An 18,927-nucleotide genomic window follows, 5' to 3' on the forward strand; every position below is an offset into this window, starting at 1 on the left:
GTTTTCAAGAGGTCTGGTGAATAAAGTGCTACAGTAGAGATCCACGAAGCTTCATAGAATCACTACATACTTTTCTGGTGGAAAGAATTTAATTAGTAAGGGCAAAAGTTGCTGTTATGGTTAGGGTTGGAATGGACAAGTTTGTGGGACAAATTTTAATTTGATAGCATTAAAGCTTTTTCTAAGGCTGACCTTATCTTACCATATCTTACTTTTTCTTACTTCACCTTACTTCACTGTCTTCATCTAACTAGTGAATGGAAAGGACTATTCAGTAACAAGGCTTAAATACCAAATCACTGTGAGAAGTTTTGCCAAATTAGATTTTATTTAGAATCTCTAACTGACCATCTGTGTTATTTTGCTGAGGCTGGTATACAAAATACCACAGAGTGACTGGCTTAGACAACAAATTTATTTTCTCACTGTTCTGAAGATTAGAAGTCTAAGATCAAGCTGCCTATAGTTTTGTTTCTTTAGAGAACTCTCCTTGGCCTGTGGATGACCCTGTTTCTTCACATCCTCTTCCCTCCGTGTCTTTCTTTATCTTAATACCTTCTAATAAGGACACCAGTCATATTAGTTTAGAGCCTGTCCTAATGACCTCATTTAACCTTAATTATCTTTTTAAAGACCTTGTCTCCAAATATAGTCATATTGTCAGTACTGGGGTTTAGGACTTCATAATAAATTTTGGGGGACTCAATTGCAGCTCATACCAGCCACTTATCCCAAGCTGTTAAGATTTACTGAAGATTTAAAATCAATGTTTCCATTGGATTAAAGTGCTAAAACACTGCATGAAAGAGAGGGAGCGAGCGAGAACCCTCATATTTTTGTTTATGCCCTTTTCTCCATCTTGAATGTCTTCCCACATATTTCCCATCTATTTTTTCCAATCCCATTTTTCTTCCTAAAGTTGACAAAACAGTTATATTAGGTGTACAACATAATGATCTCATACTATTGTGAAATGATCATCATAGTAAGTCTAGTTAACCTCCATCCTCATACATAGTTACATTTTTTTTCTTAGGAGAACTTTTAAGATTTACGTTTTTAGCAGTTTTCAAATATGCAATACAGAATTATTAACTATAGCCACTATGTTGTACGCTGTATCCCCAGGACTTATTTATTTTATAACTGGCATATTGTACTATGAGTTTATTGGTTGTCTTGTTTCTCATTTTAGAGGAAGAGTTTTCAGCTTTCCACCATTAAGTATGATGTGAGCTGTGGGCTTGATATACATACATGGTATTCATTATGTTGAGGTACATTTCCTCTATACCCGCTTTGTTGAGAAGTTTTTTTTTTTTATCATTAGTGGATGTTGAATTTTCATCTGTTTTCATCTGTCAGAATCCTACTCAGCTTTAAATACTTTGCATTTTTAAATATCTCTTGTTCTATGAAACTTTTCATTACACCAACTGAATTTGATTTCTCCCTTTTTGTGACACTATACTACTTAACCAGCATTTTTCTTGTGGTACTTTATCATATTATAAACTCCTCGTGGTGAGGACTGCGTCTAACGCTTATTTGAGGTGCCTAACTAAGCAGGGTGACTCACATTAAATGGGCACTAAATTACACTGTCAAATGCTTTGAGGTACTCAGTATGTTTTTCAGTAATTGAGTAAGTTTTATATTTATTTTCAAAAGACGGTTCTTTCCTGGAGGTGGAGTTTAATCCCTCTTCCCTCCCCCAACATTGTCTTGCATATGGGCTGTGCTTAGTTACTTGCTTTCAAAGGGTAGGGTAAGGCAAGAGGGGAAAGCATAACTTTCCATTGGAGAAATCTTGCAAGCACTACCTGGGCTGGGTAAGAAATACCAGCGTGAGTGGTAAGTCGTGTTGATAGTGTGTACCCCGATAAGATGCGGTGAGAAGAGTGCTTCACCTCCTTCTGTGTTATTCTTCCTCAAAGCCCTAACCCCAGTCTAACGATGAGAAAAAATCAGACAAAATCAAACTGATGGACGCTCTACAAATTTCCTAACCTGTCCGGAAAACTGTCATGGTCATGAAAAACAAAAGTCTGTGAAACTGCCACAGCATAGGAGATGAGACGTAATGACTGCATGTGATGTGGTATCCTGGCTGTATCCTCAGGCAGAAAAAGGACTTTAATGAAAAACTAGAGAAATCTGAATAAAGTGTGGAATTTAGTTAACAGCAGTGTGCCAGTGTTGGTTTGTTAGTTGTGACAGAGGTACATGATATTGTAAGATGTTAACAATAGGGGAAATTGGAAGAGGGATGTGTGGGAACTCCCTGTTCCATTTTTGCGACTTTTCTGTAAATCTAAAACTATTTAAAAGTAAAACTTAATAAAAGCAATCGTACCTTTACAGTCTATTATGTTTTCATTTTAAGAAGTGGTGCTTTAATGATGATTTCTGTCTGTTAGTGTGAAATTTGTGGCTGTGACGGCCATATTTCTAAGTTTGGAGGAATTTGAGATCATACCTAATGAATTTAACCACTGTTTAAGCCAAATCTTGAAGGCTTAGAATAATGTAGTAATAGAAGAAGTATAAATTGTAAATAAAGGTTTAAGTATTTTCAAGGTAGAATGTGAGGTGAAGCTGTTAGACTGATAAAATGATGGACAGTATTTCATTTGTGCATTTGATACATAACTGAAACAGTTTGTTCTTAAAAACTCATTCTTCAAACTCTGCTACTTCTCCTTACTCTATTTCCTTTTTTCTTGTAGGGTTTTAGTATAGACTCGATGGTAATCATCAGGGAAACAAAATTTACATAACTGCACATCTCTCATGTGACTATTGAGATAAGTGGGAGGATATATGATCAGGAAATGTCCTGTGGGCTTATTTTCATCTTAAAATACTTAGGGTACTTAAACTTGCAGTTGGTGTGTACTAGCAATGTGATAACCACTGCTGAGAAAATTGTAATAAAAGTGTAGTGTTTAGGTGAGAGGAGATAAGAAGTTCTCCCCTATCTGTACTAGAATATTCTTTTCAGTTCTGAACACTTTTTTCAGTTTAACATTTACAAGACTCTAGCAAATGTTTGTTGAGCAGACATGACCCTTGCCTCAATACTACAATGGAATCAAGTCACTTACAGTCAGTTATATCAGAGTTTTTCCAAATTATTCAAAGCTCAAAACCTTGGAGTTATTTTTGATTTCTTCAATCCTTCACTTCCAATTTTTAGTGTGTTTCTTTATTATTCAGTGTATTTATTATCGACTGCTATGTATCAAATTAGCTTAAGGCATGGTGGATTAAGACAGTAAGGGTTTATCATCTTATATAATTTCTGCAGACTGGAATCCAAGAGCAGTTTAGTGCTCTCTGTGTATCTCATTAGGTTGCAGTCAGGAGGCTCACTGGGGCCGTAGGATCCTCTTCCAAGGTGGCTGGCTCACGATCTTGGCAAGTTAAGTAGTTGTTAGACTCCAACTCCTCATCCTGTGGGTCTCCATAGGACTGCTTGAGCATCTTCAAGTTACAGCAGCTGGTTTTCCCCAAAGTGAGTGATCCAAGAAACAAAGGCCCAATGTTTTTTTAATAACCTAGACTGAGAAGTTATACGCCATCACTTGTTAGAAGTGAGTTACTAATTTCGGCTCACAAAAAAGGAAGGGAAATTATGCTTCATCTCTTAAAGAGGGGAATGTAAATATTTGTTGAAACAAGTTAAAACTGCCTCAATCAAAATGGGTGAGGTTGTGTTGCAGTTACAAACTTCCTTCTTCCTACCTGCTCATTAAGACATTTCAGTTTTTATTTATTTTTTTACAGGAATCTTTCTTCTAGAACATCAGTGATTAGTCTCTTCCTTTTCTTGTCGTCTTTGATATTTATTCTTAGTGCCTTATGTTTTTAAAATTGTTCATCAGTAAATATTTAATGAATTCTTACTATATGCCAGGCCCTGTTCTTGGTGCTGGGACAAGAGCAGTAAACAAAACAGACAAAATGTTTTACTCACAGTGCTTGTGTTTTCATGGCAGAAAACAGACATAGTGAGTATTAGAGTTCTATCAGAGGAGCAGAACTGCTGGCCGAAGGTCAAATCACATTGTCAATTGGAGGAAGCAGGAAAATCGGCAACTGCAAGGATGAACTGGGATCCATGAGAATGGACTGGAATCTGCGTTGGTTTCTCCCTGGTTCCAAGGGTTCAACTTTGACTGTGGAGGTGATCTGCAGGAGGAGCCAGTCCTTTGTCATAGACCCAAGTGTTGCTGAAGTTTAAAGAGAAGACCTGGCAGGCGTTGAAGAAGGTCTGGGCCTGGCTGTCACCCCACACCTACAAGATGAGCTGGCAGAATAGGTGACAGTTTGCATGATCTGCAGTATTGCCTTGTGCCCACTGATCTTGGTATAAAAAGTATAAGAATGCTGTTCCACTTCCACCTTCCAAATCTCAGGCAAAATGTCTCTGTGGCCCATGCTATCCTGGAACTACTCAGGAGAAAGTGGAAATGTAGTCCTGCTTATCTAAGTTGACAAAATAAAAATTAACCACAGTAAATAAATTGTATGGTATGTTAAAGTCAGTAAATGCTGTGGAGAAAAATAAGGTAGGGGATGAGAAGTGCCTGGGGGGTAGAAACTGTAATTTTAAAAAGAGTGCCCAGGAACGGTCTCACTGAGAAGGTGACATTGAAGAAGATGAGGAAGTGAAACATACTGGTATCTGGAAGAAGAATATTCTAAGCAACCACTGCTTCCTGACTGCACCAAACCTGGTGTGGTAGACAGCCTTTTACAAGGCTCCTAGTGTTCCTCCCCTAAGTTACTCCCTCCCTTATGCAATCCCCTTCCTTTGAGTGGCAAAGTGATGAGACGTCACTTCTGGGATTAGGTTTAAGAGACTGACTAGTGTCTTGCTACCATTCTTTCTCTTGCCTTTTGGGCTTGCTTGCTTTGACGAACCAAGCTGCTATACTGGAGAGGCCTATGTGGCAAGGGACAGAGAGTGGCCTCTGGCCAGCATCCAGTAAGGAACTGAGGCTGTCAGACCAACAGCCTGTGAGGAACTGAATCCTGTCAACAACCAGGTAAGCAAGCTTGGAAGTGAATCTTTAACAAGCCAAGCTGTGAGATGACTACAGACCGAGGTGCTGATTGCAGTCTTGAGAAACGCTCAAGCAGAGAATCCAGCTAAGCCATACCTGGGTTCCTGACCGACAGAAAGTGTGTGAGATAAGGTTGTTTTAAGCCAGTACGTTTGGGGATCATTTTTATTCAGCAAGCAGTAACTCATATACTTGGTACAGTCAAGGAACAAAAGTGAGATCAGTTTGGCTGGAGTGGGGTAAGCAAGTAGGAAGTGAAGTTAGAAAGGTAATAGGCTACCTAGGGCCTTATAAGTCATTGTACAGTTTTTAGATTTCATTTTGTTTGTTTGAGTAAGCTTGGTAGCCATTGGTGACTTTTGAGTAAAAGAATGTTATGATATGACTTTGGATTTGCATGTTCTTTCAAAGGCCTACTGAGAAGAGAGAATAGTGGTGGGAATAGGATTGGAGCAGGTAGATTATTTAAGCTAGTGCAGTAATACAGATGAGAGAATGGTGTTGGCTTGGTACCAGTGGAGAAAATAAATGATTCAATTCTGGGTATATTTTTATGGTACAGCTGACAGTATTTGGTGACAGATTAGATATAGGATGTAAGAGAAAGGGAAATAGGGTGTGAGGAAAATGGCTTCACGATTTTTTGATTATTTGCTGAGAGGGAGATGACTGTGGGAGTAGGAGTTTTGTGGGGAGGCGTACTCAAGAACATAGCTTTGTACCTATTAAGTTTGATATGTCTTTTAGACATCCAAGTAGAGCTGTTAAGTAGGGAGTTGGTTATATGAGTATGGAGTTCTGGGGAGAGGTCTGGGCTGGAGAGACAAATATGGGAGCTGTCATGGTGGCACTTAAAGCCATGAGGTAGGATTCTAATGCCAAGAGACAAAGTATAGATTGAAAATAAGACCCAGTCCTTGGGCCTGTCAACATCTACCAAGAAAAATATCAGGAACCAGCCAGGGAGGTTGAGAAGTGAGGCAAGGATGAAAGCCAGTGGAGTGCTGTGTCCTGAAAGTCAGGAAGAAAGGTTTTCAAATAAGAGGGCGAGATGAACTGTTCATGGTACAAGTAAGATGGTTGTTGAGAAATGACTATTGGATTTGCAGTGTGGAGGTCATTTGGGACCTTGTTTAGAACTGTTTCAGAGAAAATGGAAGGAGAAGTGTCGGTGGCAATGGATTTGGATAACTCATTTGAGGTATTATAAAGGGGAAGAAAAATGGGGCAGTATCTCAGAGGGCTGTGGGATGAAGTGTGGATTATTTTTTAAGCATGGCAACATGTGAAGCATGTTTGTATTCTGATGGGAAAAATCTGGTAGAAATGAAGGAAATTGATTATGTAGGAGAGAGTTGGTAAATTACTTGGTTGAGGAGGTGGGATTGTGTGCACAAAGTAGGAGTTAGCCTAAATGGTGGTTCAAGCAGTTCATCCACTGAAACAGGAGTGTCTGGGTAAATATATTGGTAAGTGGGTCATGTGGTATGAACTTTTGAATGTCTTTTCCATTAATTCCCCCTCCCCCTTTTTTCAGAGTAATAGAAAGCAAGGTCATCAAATGAAAGTGCAGCTGGGGGAGGAAGTGTGGATATTTCAGGAGAGAGGGGAAGGTGTAGTTAGGGGCTAGTGTGAATAGACTAGGAAGTGTAGTAGGATTCCTGGGCCACATTAGGGGCCCACTTCAATACTTGTAATGAATTTAAATTCATTTAAATTAAAAATTAGCATGAGTATGTATTTCCTCCACACCAAGCTGTTACTGTTTTATAGTGTCTATAAAATAATATTTGTAAAATATTTAATGCGTTTATACTGGACATATTAAAATAAGTTGAAAATTGAATGATAACTAACTAAAATTCTCTTTTTTTATTTTCCCCTGTAATATACTTTATAGATGTTTCGTGATGTCAGACATTTACTCTAGTACTCTAAATATTCACATCTGTATGGGTGAAAAGATAAACTTACGTTTATGTAAAAACTCAATGGAAACAAGCATCCAATTTTTATGAGGCCACTAGGTGGCGCTGTTAACCTATTGTTTAGGTCTATTTAACCCAAGGTTTTAAATTAAATGCACTCATTTATTATTGTGCATGAATGTATAAATGAATGTGTGGATAATAACATGAAAATTTCAGCATATATAATGGCTCTACCAACTTACCCTCTGGACTCCACTTTTATATAATAAATATCCAAAGTGAATATTGAAAACCTTATTCCACTAAAAAGGAACAACTTTCCTCAGATGCAGATTCTAAGAATGTAATTGAAATAGCACAGATCTTTTTTTTATGTGAACTCGATGTGCAGGTTTTTAAAGTACTAAATTAATCAAGTGAAAATTTAATTCATTTTCTATTGTCTGAAGTGTTTAAGTTGATACATTTTTAATTTGGAGTGTATCAGAGTAGAAAGTGATTCTGTTGGAGAAATGACATATTTCTGCCCAGTCTACCAGAGGGCAAGGATGTAATTGTAATCATCTTACCTAAATAGTACTTGGTCCATGGTACACACTCAGTGAATGTTTGTTGAATGAGGAGACTGGGATGATGAAAGTGAAAAAAAAATTTCTGGGAAATTATATATACAGTATTCAAAAGGAAAAATGAATTGCCTGTTGGTATATCAAAGCAAAGATGACAAATTTTTTTTGGTTTTGATTTTACAGATCTTACCTCTGTATTTGCCAGAAGTTTTACATTGAGGATATTTTTTTTCTCTCCTGTGGGAATGTATTTCAAATTTTATAATGGAAATCATTTTATAGAGAAAATTTTATGACATTCTTTGGAACTGGTTTCTATTAGTCATTGTTTATAATTGAAATAGATCTTCACTCTCTTGAATCTCAGTATTAGAGGGTTGCATTCTTCATGAGACTGTAAGGACTATATTGATTAATTTCTGTTTGATCCTCAAAGAACTGGCAGGAGCTCTGAAAAATTTTAGCTTGAGCTGAATCTAGAAAACACCCTTTTTAAAAGAGTAACATTAAAGACTTCAGATGATATGTGAAAATACTCCAATTTACTATATAAGATGTTTTAGTAGTTATTTTTTAATTCTGTCCAAGTAGATTTATAGAAAATCATGTGGAATTAAAACCAGAGAAATTTCTTTTATATTTCTTTAATGTAAAACCCTTCTATTTGTATGATAATTTATATAAGTGTACAGTATGTCTTAGAAGTCAGAAGAGTCCTGAAAGAAATCCCTGGAATTCCGTACATTTGATAAAAGCAGTAAGAATTTTGGAATATTTCTCATTCTTTAGGGCACTGGACAGTAATGACTGAGAAGGCCTAAGAAGGAAAATATAAAGTGAGCAGACATTAAAGGGGCTCTGAAAAGAACAGTTACTTGTTATTACCTCCTTGAGGTAGTAAGTATAATAATAATGATAATGGTAATAGATAATGTTATTGAGTGGGCATGTGCTCATTAACTCATTTTATCATCAAAACAGTTGTATAAGAATGTACTGTTATTATCTCCACTTAACAGATGAGTAAATTGAGGCACAGAGAAATAATATGATAAACTGAAGGTTAGGCCTGGGATTTGAGTATAGTCTGACTGGCCCAGTGTCCACGTTCTTAACTGATATGTTTTGTCAAGGAGGAAGAACGATATTAAGTATAAGATAAATATAAATCTGAGCTCAAATCTCAGATTTTGACATGACTTCTTGTGTGACTTGGGAAAGTTATCCTTCCCAAACCTGTTTCTTCATCTGTAAGCTTGCAATCTCCCTTTTAGTATTATTGTTAGGATCATTTATATGAGTAGTCCAGAGCAGTCCAGTAAATGGAAAGCACCACTTAAGCACACATGATCACAATCAGGAAGAACTAATGTACACAGTAAGAATGAGAATGGGATAGGAATGAATTTCTTATAATGCTTATATAAATGAACGCCACATGAGTAAAAGTAAAAGACTAGAGCTTTTTTTTTGTCTTACATTTAAAAATTAATTTGCTGATTTTAATTCTTTATTAGGAATTCATTATTATCTAAAGTTTGAATTTGTTTCTTCTTATTTAAAAGAAAGACATAGCATTATTAAGTCTTTGTGTGGTTGGGGAAGTATATATATTTTAGTCAAATCTACTGATTTATAAAAAGTTATACTTTTTTCTAACACTTAACTATATGAAAATGTGCCATGTTAAATCTCACATCCTTTACCTTTTTTCCTTTGCCACTTATTTATTGCTAAATTAATTAATTAATTCAACAAGTATCTATTGAGCACCTATTGTGTGTCAGAGACTAGACACATAAATGTGAGGATACATTGGTGAAAGAAAATAGACAAATACAGTTGCCTTCATGAAGCTTATTTGAGCAGAAGAAAACATGTAGTAAAATTAGTTAATTTTATAGTTATAAGATTATAGGTGCTATGGCAAAAAAAAAAATAGATCAAGGTAACAGGAATTGGGAGTATAAGGGAGGGGGGAAAGGTGAAATTTTATGTAAGGTTGTTGGTGTTGGCCTTTTTTGAAAGATGACATTTGAGCAAAGACCCAAATACATTTCAGGAGTTAGCCATGTGGACATTTGAGGGAATGTCAGCTCAAAGGCTCTAAGATAGTCAGTGAGGAAACCGTTGCATCTGTTGCAGAATGAGAGAGGGGAAAGGACAGGACCTGAGGTCACAAAGGCAACAATGTCGGATCACGTAAGACCTGGTACTCTGACAGAAAAGGAGAGCTATTGCAGGATTTTCAACAGAAGAGTGCTCTGACCTAATTTGTAACAAGATTATTTTGGGTGCTGAGCTGACAGTAGATTATAGAGCACAGGGATAGAGGCAAATATCCAAGATAAAGGGGATGTTAGCTCAGAGCAGGGTGGTGGCAGTGGAGCTGGTGAGAAGTGGCTGGTTTTAGATAGAAACTGAAGATAGAGCTGACGGGATTTCTTGACAGCTTGAATGTGGGGTGTGCTAGTCAGGAGAGTGACTATCCCAACATATTTACAGGTTTTGCCCCCACTCAAGGCAATATTATATAAGGGCATGACTCTTAGGGTGTGTCTGCCATAGGATGGAACAGGCCGTCTTGTAGGGAGATCAGAATCTGCAGATGTGCTGCAGACTCATGTCTAGTAAATGCCTCCCCCAGCTCTTCTTAACTGAGGCAGAGTCTGTCAATACTCTTGACCCTTGTCATTTGCTCTTTTTCCATGCGTCTCCATTGTTGCTAATTGAACCTGGGGTATAATGCTTGTATAATGGGTATAAATTCCATGATCCACAACCTATGTAGAAATGTAGTTTCTTTAGTTTTTGCTAACTGTCTCCATTTAAGATATATTTCATCACTTTAGGGGTTTTAAATTCTGTTTTAGAAAAACCCAGTCAAATTCAGGATTCATCTCTCCCTTTCTTCTCAAGGTGGTCTTGGCAATGGACACGATGTTAGAGGGTGACACTTTGGCCTCAGCCATCATCCGTTTTCTGCTGGCATAGTATGAATCTCGTCAAGTGCAGTCTTAGGTAAGTGGGCTCTTCCCATGCCCTGCAGGCATCAGTCTCCAGGTCAGTAGGTGTCCTCTTGGTCCTAGCTACTGGGTCCCTTTGGATCTAAATTCTCAGAGGTTTCTACAGCTCCTATGGAGAATGGGGATTTTTATATGTTGTCCTGTGCCACTGTGGACACTGTGTAATCACTAGAAATACCATGTCCTGTTTCTACGATTTTGCTCCAATACCATTGATGGGCAGAACACACAGATGAGATTGCTGCTTGTCTAACTTTTAGATGGAAAGTAGGGCACAGCTTTCTCTCCTCTTGGAGCCTCAGTCTTAAAGAAGATCTGTCAGCCTTTCATTTTTAGGACTTGCTTTGGTGACAAGGCGGAGGGGCAAGGGGAGAAGAATCTCATACCCATGTCCCCCTCTCTTCTCCCTCCCTAGTATTCCTCCATCTCCAGCCAGGCAGCTTCTAGTCTGGGAGTGGAATGGGAAGGTGATAGGAGGTGTTGTCTGACTTTCCATCTGTTTTCTTTCTAGGTTATTTTTTATGGTTTAAGTTTTGGCTTTTGGTACTTAAATTACTTACAATTCCTATGCCCACTAGTGGTTCTCACACTCTTTGGTCTCAGGAACCTTTACAATTTTAAAAAATTGTTGAGGACGCCAAATGGCTTTTGTTTATAAGGGTTGTATCTCTCAGTATTTACTATATTAGGAATGTAAATTGAGGAACTAAAAAAACATTAACTTGAAAGCAAGAAGAGCAAGCCCATAATAAGATCATAGTTTTGTTAAAAAATAACTGTTTTCCAAAACAAACAAACAAAATTAGTGAAAAGAGTGGCACTGTGTAACGTATTTGCAAGTCTCTTTAATGTTTGGCTTCATAAAAGAAATCTGGATTCTGATATGTATTTTTGCATTCAGTCTATTTTGATATGTTGATTTTGCTGCGGTATATGAAGAAAATCTGACTTACCCAAGTACTTTTTGAGAAAGGGAAGGATATATAGCCTTTTCAGATAATTGTGGATATTTTTCTTTGATGCGACACTAAAACTTGACAAGTGGTATTTTCTTAAAGGATATTTGTAATGTGGAATCTGAAACCAAATCAATGAGCTTTTCATACTCTGCTACATTAAAAACTGTTAGTTTATCTTGCCCTAGGAATAGGTCTTCTACCATTGTAATGGTTGTGCCATGTATAATGATTTTTTAACCTCTTGCATTGGTTATTTGGAAAATACTGGTTTACGGAGTTGTGTAGATCTCCCAAATGTTGATACATTTCATTATTTACTATTAGAAAATCATTTTTGTTAATATCTCCATAAGTCTCATCAGAGAAAGTGTTTAAATAATAGTCTACCATTAAGCTCCGAGTAGCAGATACAAGTTATAATTTTCATTGAAAGCTCAGATTTTATCGGTGGCAATACCGTTAGTTGTTTTTCTTAAAGTGACAAGCTCACTGTTCAGTTTTTAAAAAAAATGTCTGCCAATTGCTCAAGTCTGAATAACCATATCTCCCTGTCAATCATTCTTTCAAGTAAAAATGATGTTCTTTGACTACAGTAGCTGTTTTTTTTTAAATTAAATAAATTGAATAAAAAAATAAAGTAGCTAGTTGAAGTTGCAACTCAAACAATTGCTCGGGTGCTTGTCTTTGAGACAGCTATGTACTTCAGTATGTAGTGGAGGTGCCCTAGGCATGTTTCATGTTTTGATGCAGAAAATATTAAAAAGACAGATACTCAAGGGTTGAAATTTATTAGTATTACTAATTCTTACTGCTTCATTAAGGGCATTCTTAAGTGAAGCTAACTTTGTAAATGAGTGTGTGTTGGTGGAGAATATAGTGATGATGAATGTAGACTGATGTTACTGACTTGATTTATGTTAAAGCACCAGCAGTTTTACCCATTACTGCTCTTGCAAGGTCAATGAAAATATCAACACAATGACAAACGAATATGATAAATTGGTATTATTTTGAAAACAGTTTTGACCTTGCAGAGTCCCTAAAGAGGGCTTGGGCCTGCCAGGGGTCAGACTAGATCTTTAGAACCATTTCCCTACAGCACTAAGTAAGGCTAAGCACCACGAGAGCTCTTCCCTGTTAGTTCATCTCCTGGATAATGTCCAACATCTGATGCTAATGTCAGCTGCTGGTTAGATCCGCCTCTGTGATCTTCCCATCCGATGGGATACTATTGGGGCTGCATATTTAGCCTTACTCTTTAATGATAGATTATTGCTGTTGTAATAGAAGTACTACATGCACTGGGAAATAACAATTCAAATATTTCTTCTTGGTCTCGCACTCTAGCCCGAACTAGCAAAGATAACTAACTCCCTTTTACCATTTTTGCTCATGTTGTGTTGATTCACCCATAATTCCAACCATTGTTGACCTTGATTTCTTAGTTTGTTATCTCTAAGCAGTATCTGTTGGCTCCCACATGAAGGAGGAGACATTTGGCTCCTTTGTATCATTGTTCCTCACTTACACTCCTGATTTTTGAGCATACATTTATATTTCTATTTTTGTTTCTAGTCCCTTTTGTTATGTTTGTGGCTTTGAATAATGTACTTAAATAGATTTCTGCTGAACTTACCATGGGCCAAAAGCAGACCAGAGTGTTTTCCAAAGGGAAGTGAGGGAGGAGAGGTTGAGTTCCTCAGACCCAGTTTCTGCTTCCAACTTTACCTCCTAGATAATTCATGGCTCCTGCCCTGTGGCAGAATGTGTGAGAGATAGGAAGAGTCAACTGTTACAATAACTGATGATAAAATTAAGCAAGGGGGAAAGCAGTTACCAGTGAGCACATTTGACTTCTTCTCTTGATGGATGAGGAAATTGATGACCCCAAAGGAAAAATGAGCTACCCAATGTTATTTAGTTAAAAACAGAGTCCAATCTATCCTCTTTGCTATTCCAGTTGTACTGAGGACATCCCTGTAATTAACTGGGAATCGAAGCAACATGGTTTTATTAAGTTGATCATAGGTGGAAATGAGAATTTGTCAATATTGCATGTTCATAGCTTTTTATTATTTTAAAAATTAGAATCTTTAACTTTTTATAAGTTTGTCAATTTATTCATTTGTATGTGAAACAAATGCTATTTTTTGATAGTATGTTCTTTGTGGACTTTTTAAAGTATTGTTTGCTTTGAAAGACAGAAATTAAGTTCTGAAAAGATACACCACAGCCCTAGGAGTATATATAGCATTTTAAGTTTGCATTTCTGTTTAGAGTGGTTGAAACTGAAAGAAAATTCAGATGCAGAATTTTATTTACCAAATAGAGAAAAGAAGACCAGTCTTCTCTGGTCCAATTATATAAATTATGCATAATATTTAAGAGCAAGATCTGGTTTCCATTTCAGTTATTGATTTGAAATAGAGCATTCTGGCATCAGAAATGCAGACAGCCGGCATTTCCTGACTTAATTTATTCCCTCAGAACCAAGAAACAGCTTGATGTAGACAGTTTTATGTAAGATTTGTCACAGTTCCTGTGTGCTTTGGAAATGTTTCACTTTTCATTCAGTTTATTTCAGTTTTCTGTATGCTAAAACGTGGGCAAATACATTCTTAACAATATCATGGAAGCTTTGTGGTGTGAGTATTTAATTTGTGAAATTTGCTTTGACTTCTGTGAAAGGGATTGCTGGGCAAATAAAATATTTGACCTGAATCTGGCAAGTGAATGTCTTTCTTAAACACATTTTGACACTGTTCATGATTCTTCTTTCTCTAAAGAGGAGATGATGAAAATATAGCAGGTTCCATTTTCAGTGATTCATTAATCTTTGTATATATAACTTTTGGGACTATACTGAGATTATATATATATATATATATATATAATAGAGATATAACCCAAAGATTAAGATAGTTACAAGATTAATGGAAGAAGGTAGAAGAGGAGCTTAAAAATAAATTTCATATGCTAATAAATAAGTATATAAATTCTCTGTTACTTTTGTTAAGAACACTGAATATATAGAGAACCATATAGACAACAGATTGAGGACAAAAAATAGCAAGAACTAATAGTAGCACTGGATGGGGAAAAGTGGCCCTCAAATTCTGTGAGGCCCCCTGGCCACAGGTGAGAGGCTTACTTGAAGCTGACTCTAGATTTTCTTGGGAATGGAATCAATGTCACACTATGTCTTTAGCTTTCATCCTCAAAGCTAAAATTCATGGCTTGACCTTGTGAAATTTAGTTTGCTTTTAAATAAAGTAAGTGAAGAGAACGTAAACATTTCAAGCCAACACAAGTAATTTCTTAAGGATTATCCACCTCAAGTATTCATTGCTCTTTCCATGACTGCCAACTATTTGGGGATGGGTGTGTGTGGTGAGATGGGTGGGCAGTAAGAAGACAGCAGCTATGTTGTAGGTGGTGACCAAGCAGAGTCAGCTCTGGCAGAATGGAATTCAGCTAGACAGTGTAATTTGAAAGCAGAGAAAGCCCTTGAGGTGTGAAGTGCCTCTTCATTAGTGGGCTTTTGGGCTAAAGTGTAACTTCTTGAAATTGCAGATGTCTTTGGAAAGCATAATATTATAAGTCATCATAAGCCACTAACATTGACAGCATTGGATTATTAACTGGTCATCAGTTGGCCCTGGAGTCGATAGAACGTATGATGGCATATTTAGATAGAAAGTTGGGAGTCAGATGTGTTCTAGATTGGAGAACTGTGTGTGGGGGAGATGATCCTGTGAGGAATCGACTGGTGCATGTGGACAGGATGGGCTGCAACATGAGAAAATCTGATTTCTAGAAAAGAAAGGACAGGAATAGAGAAAAGAAAGTTTGTGGAAAATGTAGGTAAATATCTAACTCTCCTGGTCCCCCCCCCCCCCCACTTTGTTTTGCAGAGGTGGTTTTGCTAGATTTTTAATAAAAGAGAGACTAGCTAATATCTTTTAAAGCTCTAAAGGAAAGAGTCCATTTTGGGGGGCAGAGCAGAGTACTGGGAGTAAGAAATGCTATAATTATTCAGGCTCTTAAGTCTGTTAAGTAACAGCTGTGTGGTTTGCTTATTCTCTGGTCCCATGAATGATCCTGGGACCTGCTTTTATGTATTAGAACTTAAAAAAAATACTAGCATTGATAAAAAGATCTATGAAAGGTTATTTATTAAAAACAGACTTACTGGTTTCCTACTGGGAAGTTTTCCATGCAGCTCTCGATTTTAAATTGCATTAGTGGTATCTATGTTTTATAGCCACCTCCTGCTCTGTCGCAGGCAAACACAAACCATCAAATGCCCACTTATTACCCGAAATCACCAGGCCCAAACTCTTCATTTTCTTATCATAGTTTATTGTTGTACATATGAGGTACCATGCTACTATCAGAATTATATCCAGGTTTTTTATTTTAAAAAACTCAGAGAAAAAAATGTTTCCAGTAATTATCATTCAATGTGAATGATGAGGATACTATAGCTATAAACATTGAAATAACCATTTCATTTCTTCCTGAGGAAGTTTCATATTTTAAGCAATGAAAAAGGAACTCTATACAAAGCTAGTTGAAAATCACATTATCTCTCATTCTTTTCTCATGTGTATTTATGTTACTTTCAGAAGAGCATAATAACCGGCTGGAAGATATAATGTAGAAAGTAGGCATGTTCTCTAGAATTTGATGTTTCCTTTCAGATATATGGAGTGGTCAAAATTCCTTTCAAAGGTTTGCTGCTCTCAGTAGCATAATACCTGTATTATGAGTGAGCACATTGTGGTATGATCTCTTCTTGTTTCTCCTCTCATTACACAAGCATCCAGTGTGTTTTTAACATTTCTTAAAGGGCAAACTGTGTAGTTGACTCAGTTTACCTAGATGAAATTATGCCAGTAGCTTGGGCTAGAAGTTTAAGTGCACATCTCATCCTTGAAACATAGCGTATCAGTTTTTCTTTTCTTTTTTATCAGTAGAAATGTTGTTGTCAAAATGAAAACATGATACTGTATGTAACTGCTGGGGCCTAGTCTCACTATGTTTGACCCTCTTGAGACGGTTTCTTAAATTAGTGGAGACAAAAGACCATGTTCATTTTCCCAGCATATTGAACATGTGCTGCTTCAAAACAGGCAGCATAAGCGTGAAGATTGAGTTTGACATATTTTTCCAAATGACTTTGATTTTGCTTTTCAGTCAGGGGTCTTAAAAACTGATTGTTTCTGCCAATAGCCTGTTTGTTGCAAAATCAGTGTGTCATTTGAGTTCATAACACTTAAAAATTTTCACTAATAATTATAATGTAATTTAAAAAATTTATAGTGAGTGGAAGGATCTCAAAATTTGTTTTCTAGTTAATGAATCATCAATAGAGTTTAGTTTTACACATTAAAATGACAATGAAAATATCTGGGCATATCTTTTTTTTCTAATCATACTTTTGATAACATTTTACAAAGGCTTATGTAATCATAGCAGGGAATTTATTTACTACTTCATTTCCTATGTGTACAGTATATTTAAAATTTAAGTAAATATAAACACAGGAAAATAAGCATGACATTTTATTTTTTGAATGTCTTATTAATCATATAATCATTAAAAATTTAAGTGTAAATATATTTTAAGAACTGTGCCTGGTTCATCTTTGTACTTCTTCCATTTAATTTAGTAGATAATCGCCAAATTTAACTATTTCCTATTATCTTCCATAAGAATGATGTATGAAATACTCTAAAAAAATGGGATTCAGCTTTGCTTATATTTTTCTGCATTGTATCATTGCAAATATCAGATTAAAAATCATATATTAATTTGTTTTTTGTAATAGATCTCTACATTACATATTTTCATTCTGAATTATCTAAAGAAATGTAGTTTTTCTATAATTTAACATAAGTAACCCAATATATCATCTAGAGAAATTGTCCTTAGTATTCATTTAATAGGTTTTATGCTGGGGAACATTAAAAAACAGTTATTTACATTGTAAATCAATATGTTTCTGGAGATGATACACACGTCAGATTCTATGCAAGCATTTCTATAGAACCAGTAAGGACTACTGGAGTTGATTTGCAGCTCAGAGAAAAGGGACATAAGTTGTCAATCATATATCTTTAGACACCTACAATTTGTGCTGTTAGAGGATTTGGTTAGTACACTTTAGATTATTGTTTACTGTTTTGGTATACTCAGTGTGTTTCTATTTCTCAACCAATGGCTTCACAACATATCTTTCAGTATAACAATTACGTTATGATAGAAAAGTTAGTAACTTTTGCATAAATGCACTAGACTATATGTATGAAAAATCACTTTTTTTTGCTATAGCACTTATCTTTTTTTTTTTTTTGGATGCAGATAAAGCTCATACGTAACTTTTCCAGTCTGCTCTAGCACAAATTGTAATTGACAATTCTTTCTAAATACTTCAGTGAATTTATATTTTGGCAAGCATTTTTGATGAGTATTACGCTTTGGCGTTTTATGCTACATTGTGATGCTTACTTTGCTTTTTTGTAGGACACTTTATAGAATCAAAGAATAAGAAAACATCGTACAGGCAAACAGCGGTCTAAAAATCTACAGAGACACAATCTTAGTTGATACATAAAAGTGTAAATATTACTACGAAATGGAACAGTTCTGCATCTGTGTTTGATATTTATACTGGTTGCTATTGATTTCCACATGAGTGCACAGTAGTCTGTAATAATCCCACAGGCTCAGACACCAGTTAAGAGAAAGGACCTGGGCCTCAAGGCTTGTAACTTTCTCTTTTTTGTTTCTAATCATCCAAGTGCCAGCACATGGAAGGAACTTTGTTCTTTTTTTTTTGTTTTTTCTCATTTGAAGAGGTATATTTTTTTACACAGCCTTTTGGTAGCTTCTGGAAGCTTTGGGAGAGGTGAGCATTACAATGAGGGCCGAGTCTCGAGAAGTTTCCTCTCAGTGCTATCTCACTTTCTGCAGCTCCTGTCTCAGCCAGGCCGGCAGAGGATGCCCCAGTTTGTACAGCAGCTTGGAGAGTTCCACGTTGTGATCACGATAGTAGCTGGACAGAAATGCTCTGCTCTGGGGCCAGAGGAGGAGATGAAAGGATATTTCATTTTGATTGTCAAAGTATATATTTTGTATACTTGGACAATATTTAAATCTGTATCAAGTACGCGGTACTGGTTTAAAACTGCTATAAAGCATATGGACTGTTTATTTAGCACAATATAAACACAGGGACTCTATTCTTCAAAATACATACTTTGCACATATAACGCTGTTTTTACTAGGGAAAGGGCTTTCCTACCAGATATGTGACCTATCTGTGCAGAGTTAAATGTTAAAACAACTAGACTGAGTTGCTAGAA

The 18,927-nt window shown here is 36.3% G+C and overlaps 1 protein-coding gene and 1 long non-coding RNA gene across 3 annotated transcripts in view; one reads left to right on the top strand and one right to left on the bottom strand.

Moving 5' to 3' along the window:
* Nucleotides 1-18,927, top strand: part of LOC105093636 (uncharacterized) — a 697,614-nt gene that overhangs the window by 765 nt on the left and 677,922 nt on the right. Inside the window, exons 2-3 of one of the 2 annotated variants that reach the window (XR_010377608.1) lie at nt 4,002-5,054; nt 10,492-10,593. This is a non-coding gene — a long non-coding RNA (uncharacterized LOC105093636). The remainder of the gene's footprint in view (nt 1-4,001; nt 5,055-10,491; nt 10,594-18,927) is intronic. The other variant, XR_010377607.1, reaches the window with a different exon arrangement.
* The window catches only part of LOC105093638 (N-deacetylase and N-sulfotransferase 3), a 131,676-nt gene continuing 130,686 nt past the window's right edge, over nt 17,938-18,927 (bottom strand). The window contains exon 13 of the mRNA XM_031466854.2: nt 17,938-18,637. Within this exon, the coding sequence (XP_031322714.2) occupies nt 18,518-18,637 (120 nt within the window). The 3' untranslated portion in view covers nt 17,938-18,517. The remainder of the gene's footprint in view (nt 18,638-18,927) is intronic.

Source organism: Camelus dromedarius, chromosome 1 (genome assembly GCF_036321535.1).
Source record: "Camelus dromedarius isolate mCamDro1 chromosome 1, mCamDro1.pat, whole genome shotgun sequence".
NCBI classification, from domain to species: Eukaryota; Metazoa; Chordata; class Mammalia; order Artiodactyla; family Camelidae; genus Camelus; species Camelus dromedarius.